This window comes from Bufo gargarizans, chromosome 5 (genome assembly GCF_014858855.1).
Source record: "Bufo gargarizans isolate SCDJY-AF-19 chromosome 5, ASM1485885v1, whole genome shotgun sequence".
Taxonomy (NCBI): Eukaryota; Metazoa; Chordata; class Amphibia; order Anura; family Bufonidae; genus Bufo; species Bufo gargarizans.
This window is the reverse complement of record NC_058084.1, coordinates 328,994,801-329,014,107: the sequence shown is the minus strand read 5'-3', so window position 1 is coordinate 329,014,107 and position 19,307 is coordinate 328,994,801. Positions and strand designations below refer to the sequence as shown.

The 19,307-nt window shown below is 41.4% G+C and overlaps 1 protein-coding gene across 6 annotated transcripts in view; it reads right to left on the bottom strand.

Moving 5' to 3' along the window:
- Positions 1-287: 287 nt before the first annotated feature.
- The window catches only part of HIVEP1 (HIVEP zinc finger 1), a 168,171-nt gene continuing 149,151 nt past the window's right edge, over positions 288-19,307 (bottom strand). For all 6 annotated transcript variants that reach the window (XM_044292938.1, XM_044292939.1, XM_044292941.1 and 3 more), the window contains 2 exons: positions 9,750-10,225; positions 288-2,030 (listed from right to left, as the gene is read on the bottom strand). In XM_044292938.1, the coding sequence (XP_044148873.1) occupies positions 897-2,030; positions 9,750-10,225 (1,610 nt within the window). In that variant the 3' untranslated portion in view covers positions 288-896. The remainder of the gene's footprint in view (positions 2,031-9,749; positions 10,226-19,307) is intronic.

Below are 19,307 nucleotides of genomic sequence, written 5' to 3'. Positions count from 1 at the left end.
ATCTGGTTTTAATTAGTAAAAAAATATAGGGGATACATTCCCTTTAAGTTTTAATGCAGATTATATGTAAAATGAAATATGGTGCTCAGAAACAGGTATACCCTTAAAAAGGTAGGCACATAACTAAAAGTTGTGAAATAATTGAGGAAACCATTATGTCTTTTTCAGACATAAACTTCCATAGAAGAAAGCAGAATTGCATCTAGTTTCACAGTATACTCTTCTGGATCAGGTGCTCTATACATTCAATAGATTATTTTTCTACACAACACAAGTAGAACCAAAAGTAAAGTCAGTAATAAAAGATTTACTTGAACATTTGTTAACACAGGATTTCTGTTTTTAAGTGTAAAGCTACCGTCTTGCACACAAAGATGGACAGAACCATTTTCCAAGACTAATATGGACACAATAAATATGGAGTTGTACATACAAGATCTGTACACAAAGCTGCCCCACATCCATAAAAAAATTACATTTAACAGTGCAACATATACATATATAACTCTATAATTTAATTATTTTACTCAACATGAGATATGGATGTACGTACTAAACACAAGCAACTACCTTGGTTATGTACATATATAATATTTATAGATATTTATATTTTATTCTCCGATATGTACAAATTTCTACACATAAAATTCCGAAAGGCACAATTGTCTATACAACATGTACAAAAATGGCAGGAGCAGACAAAAGAATTAACAAAAAAAACGACACTTATTGGTCAAGAGTTCATGATTGCACAAATAATGTGTAAGAAAAATGTGCTTTAAAGATACCAAGGTTTGGAAATAAACCTCAAAGTCTCTCATTATATACCCTTCCCTTCCCACAAAAAAAAAAGTAAAAAAATACTGTACTGGAACTTAGAGGAAAATAATTTGTCTTTAGGTTGCTATAACCAGTCTGCCTTCATCATCATCGCTGCTTGAATCGCTGAACTGCACTGTACTCTGTCTTGAAATTAGCTCAGTTCTCCTCTGATGTCGAAGGGGTGGAAGAGCGTGACCTACAGACGATCGATTTGGAGGTTGAGAATGAACCTTCAAAGAGAGATCTGGTCTGGCAGATGTTTTACTCTGACTGGTGCTGATGTTAGGACTCTGCTTCAGTTGACTGTCTCTTTCAGTACTCGTACCACAAGTTGTAGCTCTTTCCTCAATGCCTGGAGCCTCACCTGATGCTTTTGGGGATTCCTGAATCCTTGACGAAACTTGTTGAGACTCAGATTGCCTCATATTTTTGGCATCTGCCCCAGGAATGTTGGCTAGACCCTGACAAGGTGCTGTGCTACATGATGGAGATTTATCAGGATGTCCTTGGGCATCAACAGATAGAGGGCTAATAGATGGAATTAAAGTAGGCAATGCAATGTTCAAAATTTGTAGGCCTGGAATGTGAGCTTGAGGACTAGGATTTCTCTGGGATCCAGGGCTTGTTGTTAAAACCTGCAATCCAACCGCATTTAGAGTTAGTCCTGAGGGATGAATTTGAGGAGTAATGCCTGGGTTTGAAAGACCTAATATGTTTACGGTTTCCATGCTGAGTGGCTGAATGGATTGTAAGCCTGATGCACTCAGACCGGGCACATTGACTTGACCAATTGGAATACAAGGTACAACACTATTTACTTCAGCTACTCCTATAGGACTTGGTGTGCTGGGTACTTCTGCAGGCTTGTCACTGTGAGCATTTGCAGTCCGGTGAATCACCCCAACAGCCGGTATAGTCAGCTGCACTTGACCAGTGGGGAAGGGTACAAATGTGGAGTATGCTGTTAATCCAGCTGGGACAAGCTGAATTCCTCCTACTGGGATCATGCTGTAAGGTGACCTTACAGGTTGCTGTGAATGCAGAGGCAAATGACTGAATAGATGTGTTGGGGCTGTAGATATCTGAGCAGGCCGTTGTGCCATGTCAACAGGTTTTGATTGGGAACTGTTCGAGTCTGTTACAGACGAATCCATGGTCTGTGTGCTCTGGTCAACTGGGGAAGATGGTGTGTTGACAGTTACGGAGTCCTGTAACAACAAAATAGTAAAGAGGAAAATCTATTGATAAAATGTATCTTGTGACAAAAATACAGTTTCATTATAATGATAATAAGAGGTAATAAAAGGTATATAAAAGAATCAGGTTTTTAAATATAATTAATAAAAAAAGTCAAGGATTTTTTTTTTTAAATGGTGACATGTGAACTTCACAGAAGTTGGGTTCCAATTTTGGCATGTCCCTTGGTAACTTCCCATAATCCCCAGCATCTTGTGTGGCTCTGACACTGTACTGCTACCAGGGATAGTCATCAGTGCTGAGTTCAGTCAAAATCTCATGGCTCTGACACCGCATGCCGGCCTGGGATTATGGGAAGGCACAGGGTCAGGAATTTTGCATAAAGTGCACTCATCACATAAAGCATTTTTATATATAAAAAAAATGCATCTGATAGTTGAAATATTTTGTTTAATTGTTTATCATTTCTTAGCAAGTGAGTTAATTTACATTAGCCACAGAGTTAATTGTTGTGTGCAATGAACATAGGAAGGAACCACTAATTAAAAAATTATATGGAACCAATATTCACTAGGTGTAGGGGTGGGTGGGGAATTTATCTTGCACTGTACTCCAGAATTCTAGCTTCAAAATGTCGCAAAAATAGGCTTTTTAGTGACTTTTTGTGCTAGTTACTTGCCATAGTTCTGCGAAGCGAATAGGAAAGTAGGTGCAGTTAGCATAGCTATGTTAATTAGTTTCAGTCCGGGGGGTGACAAATACTGGAGTCGCCTTTCTAGGCAAAAATATTAGGCACAAAATGTTATAAAACAACATGCACCATTTGATACATTCAATGCAAATAAGTGAATAGAACTAAGCTGAAAACAGGTTTGAGAGAACGTTGTCAGCAAGGTAAAAGGAAGTAAAACACACATTTTGGATTTATTCTCCAGCTTTACATGTCAGATTGCTGTTAATATAAACCACATAAATAAGAATTGTACTACTTCTGCTGTGACCACTTGAGGGGTCTACGTTGTGGAGCCTGCTCTTTGTAAAGCATACATAAATCTAAGAGAAAATAGCAGGCATGGCATGCAACAGGCAACTTTGTGGAATCTTTATTTTGAGAACAAACTGTACACTGGCAAAGTAAGGGTAAGGCTTGGCAAGGAGCTAGGTGTGGTGTATGTGTTGATTTGTGCAGGCGTGTGGGTGTACCGGGTTTGGAACAGATCAGTAAAAGAAAGAGATCCAAACTTGCCGCAGCTAGCATCACAGAAAAATACAGTGGTGGATGGAGCACGTGGAAGATCAACATTTCTTAAGGATATTCTATAGCAAAGGGACTGCCTTGCCAAACCTACAGTAACACACTGATGTACATAACAAAGACACCTCCAGCCGCACAAGAGTCAGGGAGGCATGTAGTAGCAGCATTAGGGTACTTTCACACTTGCAGCAGAGGATTCCGGCAGGCAGTGCCATCGCAAACTGATGGCATTTGTCAGATGGATACGGATCCGTCTGACAAATGCATTGAAATACCAGATCAGTCTCTCCGGTGTCATCTGGAAAAACAGATCCGGTATTAATTTTTCTTTTGCATTTTTAAAGGTCTGCGCATGCGCAGACCGGAAAGCCGGATTCGGTTTGCCGGAACACTTAATGCCGGATCTAATACACTTCAATATAAATCAATGCTGGGGTCGGCATTCCGGCAAGTGTTCAGTATTTTTGGCCGGAGAGAAAACTGCAGCATGCTGCAGTATTTTCTCTGGCCAAAAAACGTAAGAGGGACTGAACTGATGAATCCTAAACGGAATGCTCTCCATTCAGTTATTTTCCGGTATTGAGCCCCTAGGACGGAACTCAATACCGGAAAAGAAAAACGCTAGTGTGAAAGTACCCTTATTCCGGCAGAAAGCCGGCATGCATGAAGGAAACCAGACGGATCCCATTATAGTGAATAGGTATCTGGCCGGCACCTGCAGTGTCTGGCTATACCAGATACAGCAATTCCAGTATTCTACTCTTCTACCAATACAGAATACCGGAACCCCATACACAGATGTGAACGTGTAGTCAATGATTCCCCAGAAAACACTGCAATATCCAAAATATCCAAGTTACTACAAGTTCCTCAATGTTATGCAATATTACTAGAAATGCTTGCACATTCTTAACCTAATATATATGTGTCAGCATGTTCCTCACACAAGACTGTAAGTACGGATGTGGGAATACCCATTCCTGAAGCTGCAGAGAAATGCTGCTGTATGTAAGAAGAAAGCAGAAGCAAAATGTCTGACTCTGGAAGGTTGAATCAGGTGGTGTCCTGGTATTGCATTACCTGTACCTACATGTACCAAGTGCTACCCCAGTGGGAGGAAAAGCGGATGTGGTTTGCTTGTCAAGCTGGTTTAAAGGGGTGTTCAGATAAAAAATACTTCTTATTTAATGTCTGCAGCCTGTCTCCATAAAAAGAAAATTCACATTTACCTGCTCCTCGCCACTAAGGTCCTCTGCTGCATCCATGTTCCAATCCCTGGAATGCTTACATCTGGCGCTGCATGGACACGGTCACATGTTATGCTGCAGCCAAAAACTGGCTTCAGCAGTGATATTGCCACAAGCCGTATAATCCCGCTGATGAGTTTTTGCCTGCAGTAGAACAGGTGACCGTGTCCATGCAGTGCCAGATGTAACCACTCCGGAGATTAGAACATGACACAGCAGAGGCGGCGCAGATTACTGTAGCAGCGGGAAACAGGTAAGTAGGAATTTTCTTTTTCAGGAGACAGGCTGCAGGCATTACATAAAAAAGTGATTATTATCGGCATACCCCTTTAAAGCCAGATTGATCTCGGAGTCACAAATGGTCTCAAACTCACTCCATTAAAGGGAACCGCCCCTTCGCTGTGACTGACAACGCTTATGCGCGAGAGTTCGGCTGGCTTTGCCGAACTGCCGGCTGTCCGTGACAGCGAAGGGGTGGGGAAGGGGGCCCGGTTACCGTGACTTGAAGCAAGGAGGCCGCTGCTCCCTTGACTACAAGCATGACTAGAAAATCGTGCGGGCAGGGGATAAAGGAACGTTTTCAGAGCTTTTGCCGCATCTGCCTTCAGGAAGAAAATGATAGTCAGAAACACACTGCTCGCTACTCTCAGGTACTGGATGGTTTTTGGAGGCTACAGGTTCCCTTTAAAGGTGTGGTGTAGAAAGCAGAGAAACATCTCAAGACAGAAGTGTTAGACCAAAGATGTACCAAATTTATCAAACATCATGTGACATTTGATAAAGCAAGCCTAAATTACAGCAACACAGACCCTTGCAAAAGCGACTAGAGAAATGTTTGTCTGTCGGCTGAGAGGTTATGATGTCATTAAAGGGAATTTGTCACCCAGATTTTGGACTATTATCTACAGTAATACTTACATAATACTGTAAATATGGAGTCCAGACCACTATTTATTGTCTTCCTACTGCCCCCGGTTTCCCCACTGTCAGCACATAAAAGCGCACTGAAATACACAGTCAGGACTACTGTGCTGTTCTAACATAATGGAGAGCACTCAGTCCTGACGGTGTATTTCCACTCAGCCTTGAACGCTGACAGTGGGGGAGCGGGGGGCAGTAGGAAAATGATAAACAGAGATCTGGACTCCATAGCTGCAGTACCACTCATGTATACTTTAGATAATGGTCTAAAATCGAGGTGATAGATTCCCTTCAAGCGATATCATCAGATCCAGTCACAGGAATGCCATAGCTGAAAGGCCATCAGACAGCAGATTTGTACCTCTGAAACTCACTGACCTGTGGCACGTGTGTTTGGCAGCTGAAGGCCTCTGTGTTGGTCTTATGATCATATGTGCCCGCATATATGCAAATGAGCCTCTAGGAGCAACAGGGGCGCTGTGATTACTTCTAGACTGCACTTTGATTGACAAGGCCAGGCAGTGAAAACATCATCACACCAGGCCCTGTCAAATGAAGTGCAGAGGATGCGGCGGTTGCATAGAGCTGAGTCCCTAGGTGTAACGGCAACGCCCCCATTGCTCCTATAAGCTCATTTGCATATATTAGAACATGATTTTTCTCAGTAATGCGGGTACATGGGAGAACATGAACAAGAACGTGGGACCAACACAGAGGCCTTTAGCTGCCAAGCGCACAACAGGTCAGCCAGTTAGGTACAAATCTGCTGACAGATGCCCTTTAAGGGATCCATTTTATGGTTACTACATTATTTAGCTGGTAGTAAGGTGATATTAAGCTGATGTGCACACTGGTCACTTCCATACTAAAATAAAAAGTAAACCCTGAACTTGCAAAACATCTGCTGTGGCTAGTTCCTCTGGGCTATTTTTGCAGGATTGTTATTTACAGAATCTACAAATAAAGGGGTTTCCTCTTTCCCATCTATCACAATGCTGCATATACTCTGAATGGTACAGTGTCCTTAAAAGGATTTTCACTCTTTAGATACGGGTGACATGTCCTCCGGGTAGGTCATCAATTTCAGATGGTTGCCGCCCTCACCGGAAAACAAAACAGTGCCTGGAGCCTTCTGCTTCCAGCTCTATCCAATGTATATTTTCTGGCATGAGTGGCTGGCAGAAGCAGTTGATTGGTAGAGTTGCCGGGGACTAGATCCGAAATTGATGACCTATTCGGTGGATAGGTCATCAATATAAAAAAAGCTGGAATGCCCCTTTAAAACCAATAAAAGAAGCCACACACAGTACATTGGGTACGCATGAGTGTGTATGTTCTCAGTGTGTAAGAGGGACCGTGTTTATAAAGTAGCGTTGTAGTGGGCGCAGATCGGTGTGTGTGTGATAGGGGACAGTGAATTAAATATTGCGGAGCGTGACCTATTAGGGTCACCCCTATTTTCACACTAACACGTGCATATTGGAAGACTAGTAGCAGTAGGAAGCACAAGCTCCTTTCTATCGAACACACACAGGGTCGTCCAGAAATATAATATTAGTATAATACACGGCCATCAGAAACACTGATAGGCCTATTGAGGTCACGTTTTTGGCATCAAGCCACACAGTACCATTGCCCACTCATGCAAGGAATACCCTAGGAGCATGCTTTGACAAGGCTCCGTTATCGTTAATAGAGCATCGCCAATTCCCCGTATCAAGCCTGATAGTTTTAATTAAATTATAGGTAAGACCCCTACAGGGATTTCCCAGTCATTGACCGGCATAGTTCTTTTTGGTATATATCCCGAGGGTCTTAACCACTTAACCAGGGCCCATTCAGAGTCAACGGTCACTTGTTGACACGTCATGGCATTGCTGGAGTTCAGTAAATACAGACTTTGTAGGGAACCGTTGTATCAGGAATGTCAGGGAATTTGTAATGTGATTATTACTCCACTTGTTATTTTATACGATGATCAAATTTATGGGGTTGGATAATCCCTTTAAGCCAGACTGAGCATAAAAGAGCATGTTATGTATGGGAATTTACCAACCCCTGGGGAAGGTGACTACAAGGAGGGAAGGGGTCTAAAAGGTTAATTCAGATGTGGTTGATTTTCCATGTGGATTCCGTGAATTAATGACTGTAGAACACATGCGGGAGGGGTTTTGAAAATCCCATACACATAGCTGAAATTTTCAGTGCAAAAAAAAAATATTTCAAATCAGTTACATGAACATTCTCTTGTGGATAGTACGTAGATTTTCACCATGGACATCGCCCCTTTTTATTATTTGTATAGGGTGAAATCCGCAGTAAGGCTGCCGTGGCAAAATATATTTTTTGGGCGCAATCATAGTCAGACTGCTGACTAATATAACTGGCTTGCACTGGGGTCCAGACCCTCAGCATGTTGTAGCTGACCTCTATGTTTTGGAGTTGGTTCCTAGACCTAAGTTTTGACCAAGGCTGCATTAAAGGGGTTTGCCCATCTCAAACATTGGTGGCATATCGGCCCTCGTGACACGCACTTATCTCGTGGAGGAGAGTGGACCGTGCATGCGCATCGCCCTTCCTTCATTTCTACGGGCGTGCACTGGCCTGGCTCGGCTATTTCTGTCAGCCCCATAGAAGTGAATGAAGCGGAATGGGACTTCCGAAAACAGATGAGCGCACTGCACGTCTATTTTCGGCATGCCAATTGAAAGGAATGGAGTGTTCTGGTATAGAAATAGGTGCGGGTCCCAGAGGTGAGACCCGGACCTATCAGAGATTGGTGGCACATCTTTGTGATATGCCACCAATATATGAGATGGGCCAACCCCTTTGGGGCATGGATCCAGGAAATCAAAATACACTGCAATGGAAATTTTCCATTTATAGGTCTGTAAAAAACAGTATTCGGATGTCAGAACCTAACAATTATGCAGAGACAAGTGGTGCTACGTAGCTGCCACTTGTCCAGATCTCATTTCCAGGTAGCGTTTTATCCCATGTCAAACAAATTGCCATGTAGTAGCTGATTTACTCTTTTTTTTTTAAAGAGGTTCTTGAGCAGCTACAATGTGTTTTATGCAGTGCCGCACCCCAGCTGATGTTTTGCAGTTGTGTATTATAAGAAATAATGCTGCCCCCCCGCTATAAACTCTTAACAGAAGAAGACAGTTCGGTGGCCTATGGACTGCTTTTATATGGTCAGCAAATGTCTTCACCCCTCTCATACTGGTAGAATAGATTGAGTCCACTAAAATCTGGAAGTAGCATGGTTGATATGACCAGTATTTACCTCTCATGTATGCATTTTTCGATGGCTAATCTCATACTTTAGTTAAAGCGCTGACACAAGGGTAAACATTCTCAGCGAGAATGGATCACAAATACTCATTCACCAGCAATATGCTGAGAATATCTCGACAGTGAGTTATTAATAATCTTGGAAAGGTCTATTTTCTCACCATGAGTACATTAACATTTCAATGGAGACCACATTGAAATCAAAACACTCGATAATAAGCCCTTCACAGAAAAGGCCCTTTCATCATTGGATATTATTGAAATCCTGCAGTATGTAATCTCACTGAATGAGCTGAAATCTTACCACGGGGAAAATGTATTTTTGTGATACTTTACAAGCAGCTTTTTTTATTCAAGCATGCTTGGAAATTCATCTTTGTGAATATATAAGCACTGAAAACATGCCCTAAATGCTATTGAGCTTATAGTGAACCTGTCAGATAATTTCAGCTGCTCTATGTGACACCATCATTTGATGAAAAGATGGCACTGTTCTTGGCATCACTGCAACATGGCAGGATGTCTACATGCAGAACTTCCTGTTTCCATCAGCTTTCTGCTGGGTTTGCTAACCAAACCCAGTAGGATACGCTGTGTAATGTTTCTCAACGTTCGCTCCACCTGACACATTGTTCCCTCTGTAGTAGTCATCTCTTCTAGGCACAGCAAGTCCTGTGAAACATTTTAGAGCAAAACATTATGATTAATAATCTCAGCAGGAAGCTAATGAAAAACAGGAAATTCTGCATGTGAACAACCTGTCAGGGTGCAGTGGTGTCGAGAACCGGGGTGAGGAAAGTTCTGACATGAAAAGCAGTGTTTGGGGCATTATGGGCAGTTAAAACAAAAAATTTCATCATGAGATCGGAGAATCTCTTTAAGCTCATATGCTTCCTCTAGCTGTTTGGTTGTAAGCTCAGATACTTAACTATACATCCTTTAATCCCTCATGTATACACACACAATCTTCATATACTACTGTATGTGAACGGTACTGTATGTGAACTTACATGTGATCCATTAAGGCTTTTTGACCTTACTGCGCCATCAAGTCCAACATCTGTAGCTGGATAATCAATGGACATCTGATGACAAAGGGATTTGGAAGATGATGTTTCACTTTGAGGAGGCACAGCATTCTGCAGGACTTCATCTCCTCTCTCCTTGTGACCTGCTGGCTTGCATGTGGTTGATGTAGTCAATGCTGTCATCCTTGTGATCAAAGCTTTTGGAAGAATATCCATCGAATTAGCTTGAGACAAAGTATTTGAAACGCGACCATCTTCATCAGCGCTAGATGCTTCTTGCTGGCTGTTTCGGAATGGATAATGCTGTGGACTTGCTGTAACAGATGGAGTGGCAGAAAGGACCGACTCTGCTTGACTGTCTTCATCCTCATCCTCATTATCATTGTCATCGTCTTCTGCCCCATCTGAATCATCACCATCAAATCCTGACCGCTCTCCGGTATACCTTTGCCTCTCACCTGCACAAGGGTATAAGAAAGAAGGTCAGAGGCACATATAGTTCATAATGTATACAGCTCCCAAAACCGATTCTTTAATACTTTATTAAAGGGATTCTCCCATAAACAACATTTATCAGCCGTACACATGACAGTTGATAAATATGATCGTGGGTGGGGAATTCCTGACACTTGTGATCACTAGTCCCCTATGGTGAATGGAGCGATGGTGAGCATGCGTTATGATTACAGCATTCTGCTAATTCCTCAAATCTCACAGAAGTCAATAGAGCACAAATGCGCACTACTGCTTCATTCACACAGGGCACTACGGTACCCCTTTCTTCTGACTGGTATCCCTAGCAAGCTTGCATTTATCACTTATACTGTGAAAAGGTGATAAAGGTTGTTTCTCTGAAAACCCCTTCAACATTTCAAAAGTACCTACCGGTAATTATCTTTTATACTCTAGGTTTATAAGTGATAGAAAGAATGATCAATTGCAAATAAAATTATTTTCTTACATACAGCTTAGCAGGACAGCAACAGTTGAAGAAGTTTGTGGTGAAGTAAACTGATACTTGACAACCCAGATCAACAGTGGTAAGTGCACCCTCATTGCAACTCTAGATTAAGAGTCAACGTAAGGAGATCTATTGCACAGTAACGGAAGCAATGCTTGCTGGAATGTACTTTTTTTCACTGCACTTTGCCATCAGCTAAATCACGTTACACAAACAAAAATGGCCCATTATGTGTAAGCATAATAGAGATGAACAGATTGCTGCCAATTCGTCATATTGTCAATTTAGTAAAACATTCGGCCCTATTTGTTGCCAACGTATCTCCCAGTTCCGCTAAAAGATGGTCAGTGAGTTATTATTGAGGACTTTTCTAACAGAGTACATCACATATTTTTTAAATATCAGAATTAGTAACATAAAAATGACAAATAAAACTGCAATTTCAGTATAAGATCGTGTAATAAGTGCTAATAAATTACAGAGACTACAATGGCAAAAAGATATATGAAGTAAATTTCAAGATATCGAGATGCATTTTTATTTACTTGCAAGGATATGAAACAGAAAAGGACTTGGGATTTTTAGTTAAGTCTGTAGTATAAAACTACAATATAGAGCTAGAACCGCTGCAGGAGAACTCTAGAGAAGCTACACATGTGATCGAATAGCTGCATCGTTTCTGCTTGTAATACTCAGGCTACTTTTACACTACACTAGCGTTAATATTTTCCGCTATTGAGATCAGTCATAGGGTCTCAATCCCGGAAAAAAACCGCTTCCGTTTTGTCCCCATTCATTGTCAATGGGGACAAAACCTAACTGAACAGAACGGAGTGCTCCAAAATGCATTCCGTTCCGTTCTCATACCGGAGAGCAAACCGCAGCATGCTGCAGTTTGCTTTCCGTCCTGGGATGTGGACCAAGACGGATCCGTCATTACCACAATGCAAGTCAATAGGGACGGATCATTTTTCTCTGACACAATAGAAAACGGATCCTTCCCCTATTGACTTTCAATGGAGTTCATGACTGATCCGTCTTGGGTATGTTAAAGATAATACAACCGGATCCGTTCATAATGGATGCAGATGGTTGTATTATCAGTAACGGAAGCGTTTTTGCTAAACCCTGCCGGATCCAGCAAAAATGCTAGCGTGACAGTAGCCCAATTCTGTACAATTTATGTATAATTACTTTTTATATTCTTTTCTACCTTGATGATGTCTGTTTTTTTATCCAAAGCTAATAAATATTACTTTTTAGGTTTATTCACACAGGGTCCAAGTGCAATGTTTCGCTACATATTTAGTCATTATAGTGACTTTTATGTAGCTTTTTTTTTATTAGTTTAAGTAAATTCTGAGACTTATTTATTTATATTGCTTTTTCTAGACCCTTAACACTGGACAAGAAGCTAAAACTAGCCTTCTCGTAAAATACCAATATATACTTGATAGGTTTGTTCAGACTTTTTTCCCCAAACCCCATAGCTCCAATAAATCCAGGATAGAAATAGGAAGCTTATTAGATCTTACCTAAGCAGGGTGACCCTATCAGGTGTCCCTGTAATGCCCTGTCCTACTAATGGGTTTCCTCCTGGATTAGTGCTGGATTCAGTTGGGGGATAATGGGGGCCCAGAGCTCGGGATACTAGAGTTTTCTACATGTGCTCCCAAAGACGTTGCTAAACTCCGATTAAGCTTCTCATGCCACTGCACCAATATCCTGATCCTAGATTTCCCCTTCACTAATGGAGGAAATGCATCAAAACGACAGTATTTTACAGGGACACGGGCAAAATGTTCCCGATAGGGCCGTCCTTCACAGAGCAATCGCTCTCTCTTTTGAACAGTAGTGGAAGTACAATTTTACTATTATAGGTGTGCAAAAAGAAGAGAAGAAGAAGAGAATTAGAAGTGGCTCCCTAAGAGTCAAGATCCAACTTTCCAACAAGCCTTTGACAGGGGAATATAGCCATGGGAAATTTCAGATCCCATCTTCAAGATTCGTAACTCATTTGAAATGAGCTTCTACCTGGTCAAGCTATGTCTATGGAATGACACTGAACAAATAGCCTGACACAAACCCTGACCCCCCAATTGCCTCTTCTCCCCTGAAGCCGCACAGCTGCCTATGTTTGTGGACAAAACTAATCTTACACAATAATTCCCTCTTTGATCCACAGCACTGAGTAAAACTAAATAGGCCTTTGGTTCTGGGTGACTGGCAGCAGACAGTTGCTCGGTGCACATCCCTTTCAAGTCGGCTTTCAAATTGTACATACTGCTTGTCATCCAAGGTATCAACCCCACAGGGAAAGGGCTTGCTTCCTTCAGCGAATCAAGCATGAAAAGCTAAACATAAAAAGTCACTCTGCCTCTTTATATCACTTATCACTTTGCTGCGTGCAGACCTATTTCTCATGTTGCACCAGGTAACAATAAAAAGGACACGTTCAGCTAGGGGAACTAATGACAAACAAATGACTTCAAGCCTGTCACATCAGAAGGGCTGATCATTTAATGACCCGGCAAGTACGGACTGAGTTCTTGTTCCCATACAAACAATAAAGAGATTCGGCCTCCTTCATTGTCCATGTTCATTAGAAACACACCAGGTTATTGTCTGTATAAGCATTAGATAGACAAGCATGCTGATGTACTCTGCTATGTGGTAATGTAGTTATTTTGGGCCCTATCACACGGGCAGAAAGAGCAGATGATTGTCGGGAGGGAAGCGTTCCCTCCCGTCAATCTGCTGCTCATTAGAGGAGGAGAAAGCAGCCATCAGTATAGGGATGAGCAATCGCTAATGCATTGCTCGTCCCTATACCGTCTCATTGTTGGCCGGCAGCAGAGCGCTTATTGCACAGCGTGATCTGCTGCAGGCAAACCAGGATTTTTTTTTTAACATGTTCAAAGATCCCGATGAACAAGCTTTTGCTCATTCATTGGATTACATATAAACGCTCGCTAGCGATCATCTTAATAATAATCTACCCGTTTAATAGGGCCTTTTAACATCAACATGTGACAGACATATACATTGGACAAACAGTGGCCGAACACGATGATTTCAGCAGGTTTGGATGGCAATCTATAGTGTATGGGGCAGTGTGGATTTGATTTAAATCACGATTTAAATCACTAGTCAGTAAGGCTTGATTTAAATCATAGTTTTTTACATAAAGATTCATATTTATAAAAAATTTCTGTTGTACTTAGGAAGGAGAAAAATAATCATTACCTTAATAATAACAATTTAAATAGGATTTATTCAACTGAAACAATAACATTACAGCATGTTATTTGCTTAAACATCCATGTTTGTTGCAGTGTTTGCATTTTGCACGCATGCCTGCCTTACCGATAGGTAAAGGAACTTCATTAAAATATTGCCAAACTGAGTCTCTTTTACGGACTGCTGCCATTATAGTTTTTTTCCTCCAAGGAAAGAATGTGATAAACCTCAGGTCATACACACAAAAAGATCCAAAGACTTGTCTGTCTGTGGCTGTGCAGTACTGTGCTCAGAAAGTTTCACTTTCATTTTGTAGTACTCCTTGTCTGCTTGCCTTTTCCGCCTTACACTTAGTTTCACTTTCTTCTTGTGCAGATCTATTCCACTCCAAACAATCAGAAAAATATTGTTTATATTCTATTCACTGAACTTTAAACTTAGCACTGAAGGGGTTGATTCTGTATTTATAGGTTTATCTTTTTCTCAACTCCTTTCATGTTATAAATTCAGTTTTGAGAACTCCAAAATTAAAACAAGCATCTGTGATAATATCTTGTAGGCAGAGAAACTACCCAGTAATCTTACAAAAACCTCTGGAAGAGCATGACATTGTGAATGGATTAATGGAATTTATACAGCCTTATTCTACATAATTAAAAAAGTAATCTTTATTTCATAATAAAATAACCTTTGGATGGTAATATATTTTCCTCAAAAAGCATTTTATATAAAATAAATCAGATTTAAAAAAAAATAAAAAAATCTGATTTAATTAAAAGAAATCCGATTTAAATAAAAAAAAATCAGATTTAAATTAAAAAAAAAGATTTTTTCAATTTTAAAAAAAAAAAATCATTGATTTTTATCCACCCTGGTATGGGGTCTCCTAACTTTCCCCTGATGGCAGGTTTTGGTGGGCAATAAGGGTTGGGCAGTTGGATTTTTAACATGCCCGATTCGTGTGTTCTCTGTCCCCATTAAGGACACATGCATGCTCAGCCAAACTGAGAGACAGCATTTAGCTGAATGAGCGTTTGACCAACAGCTATCTATTGTGCATGTCCAGCCTAAAGGCCCCCATACACGTTAGTGTATTCCTGCCCAATCCTTTTGTATTCCCAGGAGATAAGAGGTGTCTGGCAGTGGCTTTCTCTGCTCTCCCCATAGAATACCCATACACGTTCGGCCAACAGCTATTGAATGTGTACGCCCAGCTTTAGGTATCAAGAGCCCTGCAGCACAGCACTTTTGCTCTAATATATAATCCCCCTATACAAAAGCCAGAAGTGGATCCAGCAGGAACGAGAAGTTCTTCCATTTTATTTTTCATTCCCTTCAAACCCACTTCTGGCTTTGGCTAAAAAAAACTGCATCAAAAACTGGCACAAAAAGTTGTGTGCGACACCACCCTAAAACTTCTTCAAAATGATGGGTCTTCTAAAGTTTGGTATGCTGAAACTTGTTGTTCCATGTATCTAGAGAACTACCTCCCCATCTAAAAAAATACCAAGCATCCAGAGTAATAGATGTTAAAAATACAAAAATAGGCAAAAGGCTGCAGAATAAAACAACAGATACAAGTGCCGTACAGAAGGAATCCTTCCCTTCCCATCTTTACTATCTTAAAATCTTTTGTTTGTTTTCACTTCTTTAGTAAGGAAAAGTGTTAATCTTTTGTGTTGTCTGGGTTGCCATTTTGCCCCTGTGCAAACTAACCTCTATCATTTCTTTGCTTTTAACTGATTCAGCTTCAGTGACCTAACACCCCTCTTCAGCAAACAGAGCCATGACCTGTGACCCCTACAAGCCCAATAGTACTAATTACGGCTTAATCTCCTTGAACTCACAGCAAATTCAGAGGTGAAATACCTCTTGCCAGTGACAATGGCAGACAGACAATATTGCAGTGGATTTGCTCTGCTCCCATGTTTTCCTTCATGCTAGCATATAAAGGCTAAAACAACACAAAAAAAAAATACTGCTTTAAAAATTTGCATTTGGAAGCCCAGGAGCTAGACAGTTTGTATAAACTACAAGTGGGGATCACAATGGGTAAGCAGCAGTAATGGAAATACTAGGCACATGCTGTGCCGACAAGAACGCGACTACTCACCAAGGTAAAGCACGGCTCTGGGAGAGTCGCAGAGCACACAATTCTCCACTACATCAGAAGAAAGTGGTTTCAAAACAATGTTGAAATACCGACTGATTGAAGAGTAAAGTGTCAGACTAAGGCTGGGCTCACATCATGTTTTTGCCTTACATTTTAGGCTACTTTCACACCAGCATTTTTGCTAGATCCGTCATGGACCAGCAAAAACACTTCCGTCATGATAATACAACCGTCTGCATCCGTTATGAACGGTTGTATTATCTTTAACATAGCCAAGACGGATCTGTCATGAAATCCATTGAAAGTCAGTGGGGGACAGATACGTTTTCTATTGTGTCAGAGAAAACGGATATACATTAAATGTAGGGCAAAAACGTGATGTGAACCCGGCTAAGGCCTCTTTCACACCCCGGTTCCCATTAAACATACCTGTTTTTACTTGAAAACATCTGAAAAATTGATGCATTTAACCGACGCACAGGATTCTAATAAAAAAAAGGCATGCCAAAAGGGTTTACGTTTTGTCTAGTTTACGGTATGGGAAATAAAAACTATTGAAACTAAAAGGAGGATCCATTAAAAAAACTGCATAAAATAGTATCCATTTTTCCATCAACTTAATAGATCTATTTTTTTATGCCTCCCACGGACACATCATTTGTCCAAAAAAGGCTACAAATTCAGCCAATCACACAATCCACATATTTATTTTTCAATTATATTTTGTTTCCAGGTAAAAATGTGAACAATGGATCAATAAAAAAAAAACACAAAAAAAACTAAAAACATGCAAATGGACACAACGGATCCATTCAAATCAGTTACAAAAATTGACATTCACAGTTTGCATGCGTTTTTGAGTGGATCTGCTGGAAATAAAAAAAATAAAAAATGTGTGTGAATGCACCTTTAAATGCAAAAGCCTTTGGGCCCCCTCGGACACCAGGGTCAGATGCGACTAACCTCGGCAAAATATAAAAGGTACCTTTTCTGGCTTTCACAGGCTTGTGCACATTAAAGTTTTCCATTACAGCAAGGCAGGAAAGAAGTTTAGGACCTGAACATTGCGTAGAAGACAAAGTGCAAGAATAGCTGACCTATGTGGAACGGTTGTCCTGTGCACCTGCAATTGTGTGCGTCAAGACTACATACACACAACTACTGCTGTCAAGAAAACATATTACAACACCCTGTTTTTTTTTGTCAGTCTACAGAAGGTGGAGATATAGATAGATACAGCTGAAAAAATGTATACGTCACAATGAAATCATAGTCAATTCAGTACTGGCCATTTTTGTTTGCAAGTGGCAGTAGGGCAGCCTGATTTTTCTTTTAAGGGACTTCTAAAGCGGCAGAATCTAGAGAAGAATTGACTTAGGTCCAAAAGATGCCCCCTATTAGCGCACCTTCAATGGAGGTAGACCATGCAACTGCCATGTGGACTGGGGAAGGGGCCCCAAAAGTAGCTCAACTTCTCTTCCCAACAAGAAAACTAGGTGGCGCTCAGTGCGAATACATTATTAACCCCTTAATGACCAGCGCCGTACATGTATGGCGCTGGCCGGCTCTTCAAAGATGGTGCCGGCTCCTGAGCGCTGCGGGCGCCATAGCCGCGGGTGGCCACCTGCTTCTTATAGCAGACACCCGCGGCTCTAAAACCGCAACTGGCAGTAATGCCGATAGCGGATATTTAACCCCTCAGATGCCATGGTCAATCCTGACCACGGCATCTGAGCGTGCTGAAAACGCTAGCTTTCAGTGGTGCTCCGGCTCCCCCATGTGGCGACTGGAGGAGCCGGAGCGTGTGCGCAGCAGCCCCTGTCTTGGTAAATGACACGAGGCTGCTGCATAGTACAGTCCTGATCAAAAGTTTAAGACGACTTGAAAAATGGCAAAAAATAATATTTTACATTGTTGGATCTTAACAAGGTTCCAAGTAGAGCTTCAACATGCAACAAGAAGAAATGAGAGAGACAATTTTTTTTTTTATTGAGCATTCAATTAATTGAAAATAACGATTAAACTGAAACAGGCTGTTTTTCAGCTGATCCAAATTTTAGGACCACATGCCTTTTAAAAGGCCAAATCTGTGCAAAGATGTGGATTCATTGTCATTTTCTGTCAGGTAGTCACACGTTGTGATGGCAAAGGCAAAAAAACTCTCCCTTTTTGAACGTGGTCGGGTTGTTGAACTGCATAAGCAGGGTCTCTCACAGCGCGCCATCGCTGCTGAGGTGGGACGCAGTAAGACAGTCATTTGGAATTTCTTAAACGATCCTGAAGGTTTTGGAACAAAAAAGTCAAGTGGAAGACCCTAAAAAATTTCATCAGCACTGAGCTGGAGGATCCAATTGGCTGTCCGTCAAGACACTGGACGATTCTCGACCCAAATTAAGGCCATTACTGGTGCTGACTGCAGCCCCATAACCATCAGACGGCATCTGAGACTGAAGGGATTCAAAAACAAAAAACGTCTTCAAAGAGCTCGTCTCCTTGAACGCCACAGAACTGCTCATTTAGACTTTGCAAGAGAGCACCAAACATGGGACATTCAAAAGGTGGAAGAAAGTTTTATTCTCTGATGAGAAAAAATGTAACCTTGATGGTCCTGATGGTTTCCAACTTTACTGACATAACAAGCAGATCCCACCTGAGATGTTTTCTACGCGCCACAGTGGAGGGGGCGCCATAATGGTCTGGGGTGCTTTTCCTTTAGTGGAACAATGGAGCTTCAGGAAGTGCAGGGGCCCTCAAACGGCCGCTGGCTATGTCCAGATGTTGCAGAGAGCATTCCTCATGACTGAGGGCCCTCGTCTGTGTGGTAACGACTGGGTTTTTCAACAGGACAATGCTACAGTACACAATGCCCGCAGAACAAGGGACTTCTTCCAGGAGAATAACATCACTCTTTTGGCCCATCCTGCCTGTTCCCCTGATCTAAATCCAATTGAGAACCTTTGGGGATGGATGGCAAGGGAAGTTTACAAAAATGGACAACAGTTCTAGACAGTAGATGGCCTTCGTGCGGCCTTCTTCACCACTTGGAGAAATGTTCCCACTCACCTCATGGAAACGCTTGCATCAAGCATGCCGAAACAAATTTTTGAAGTGATAAACAATAACGGCGGAGTTACTCATTACTGAGTTCATGTTTGGAAGTTGAATTTCTGTTTTGGGGGTTTTATATTTTTTTTTGGAGGTGTGGTCCTAAACTTTTGATCAGATG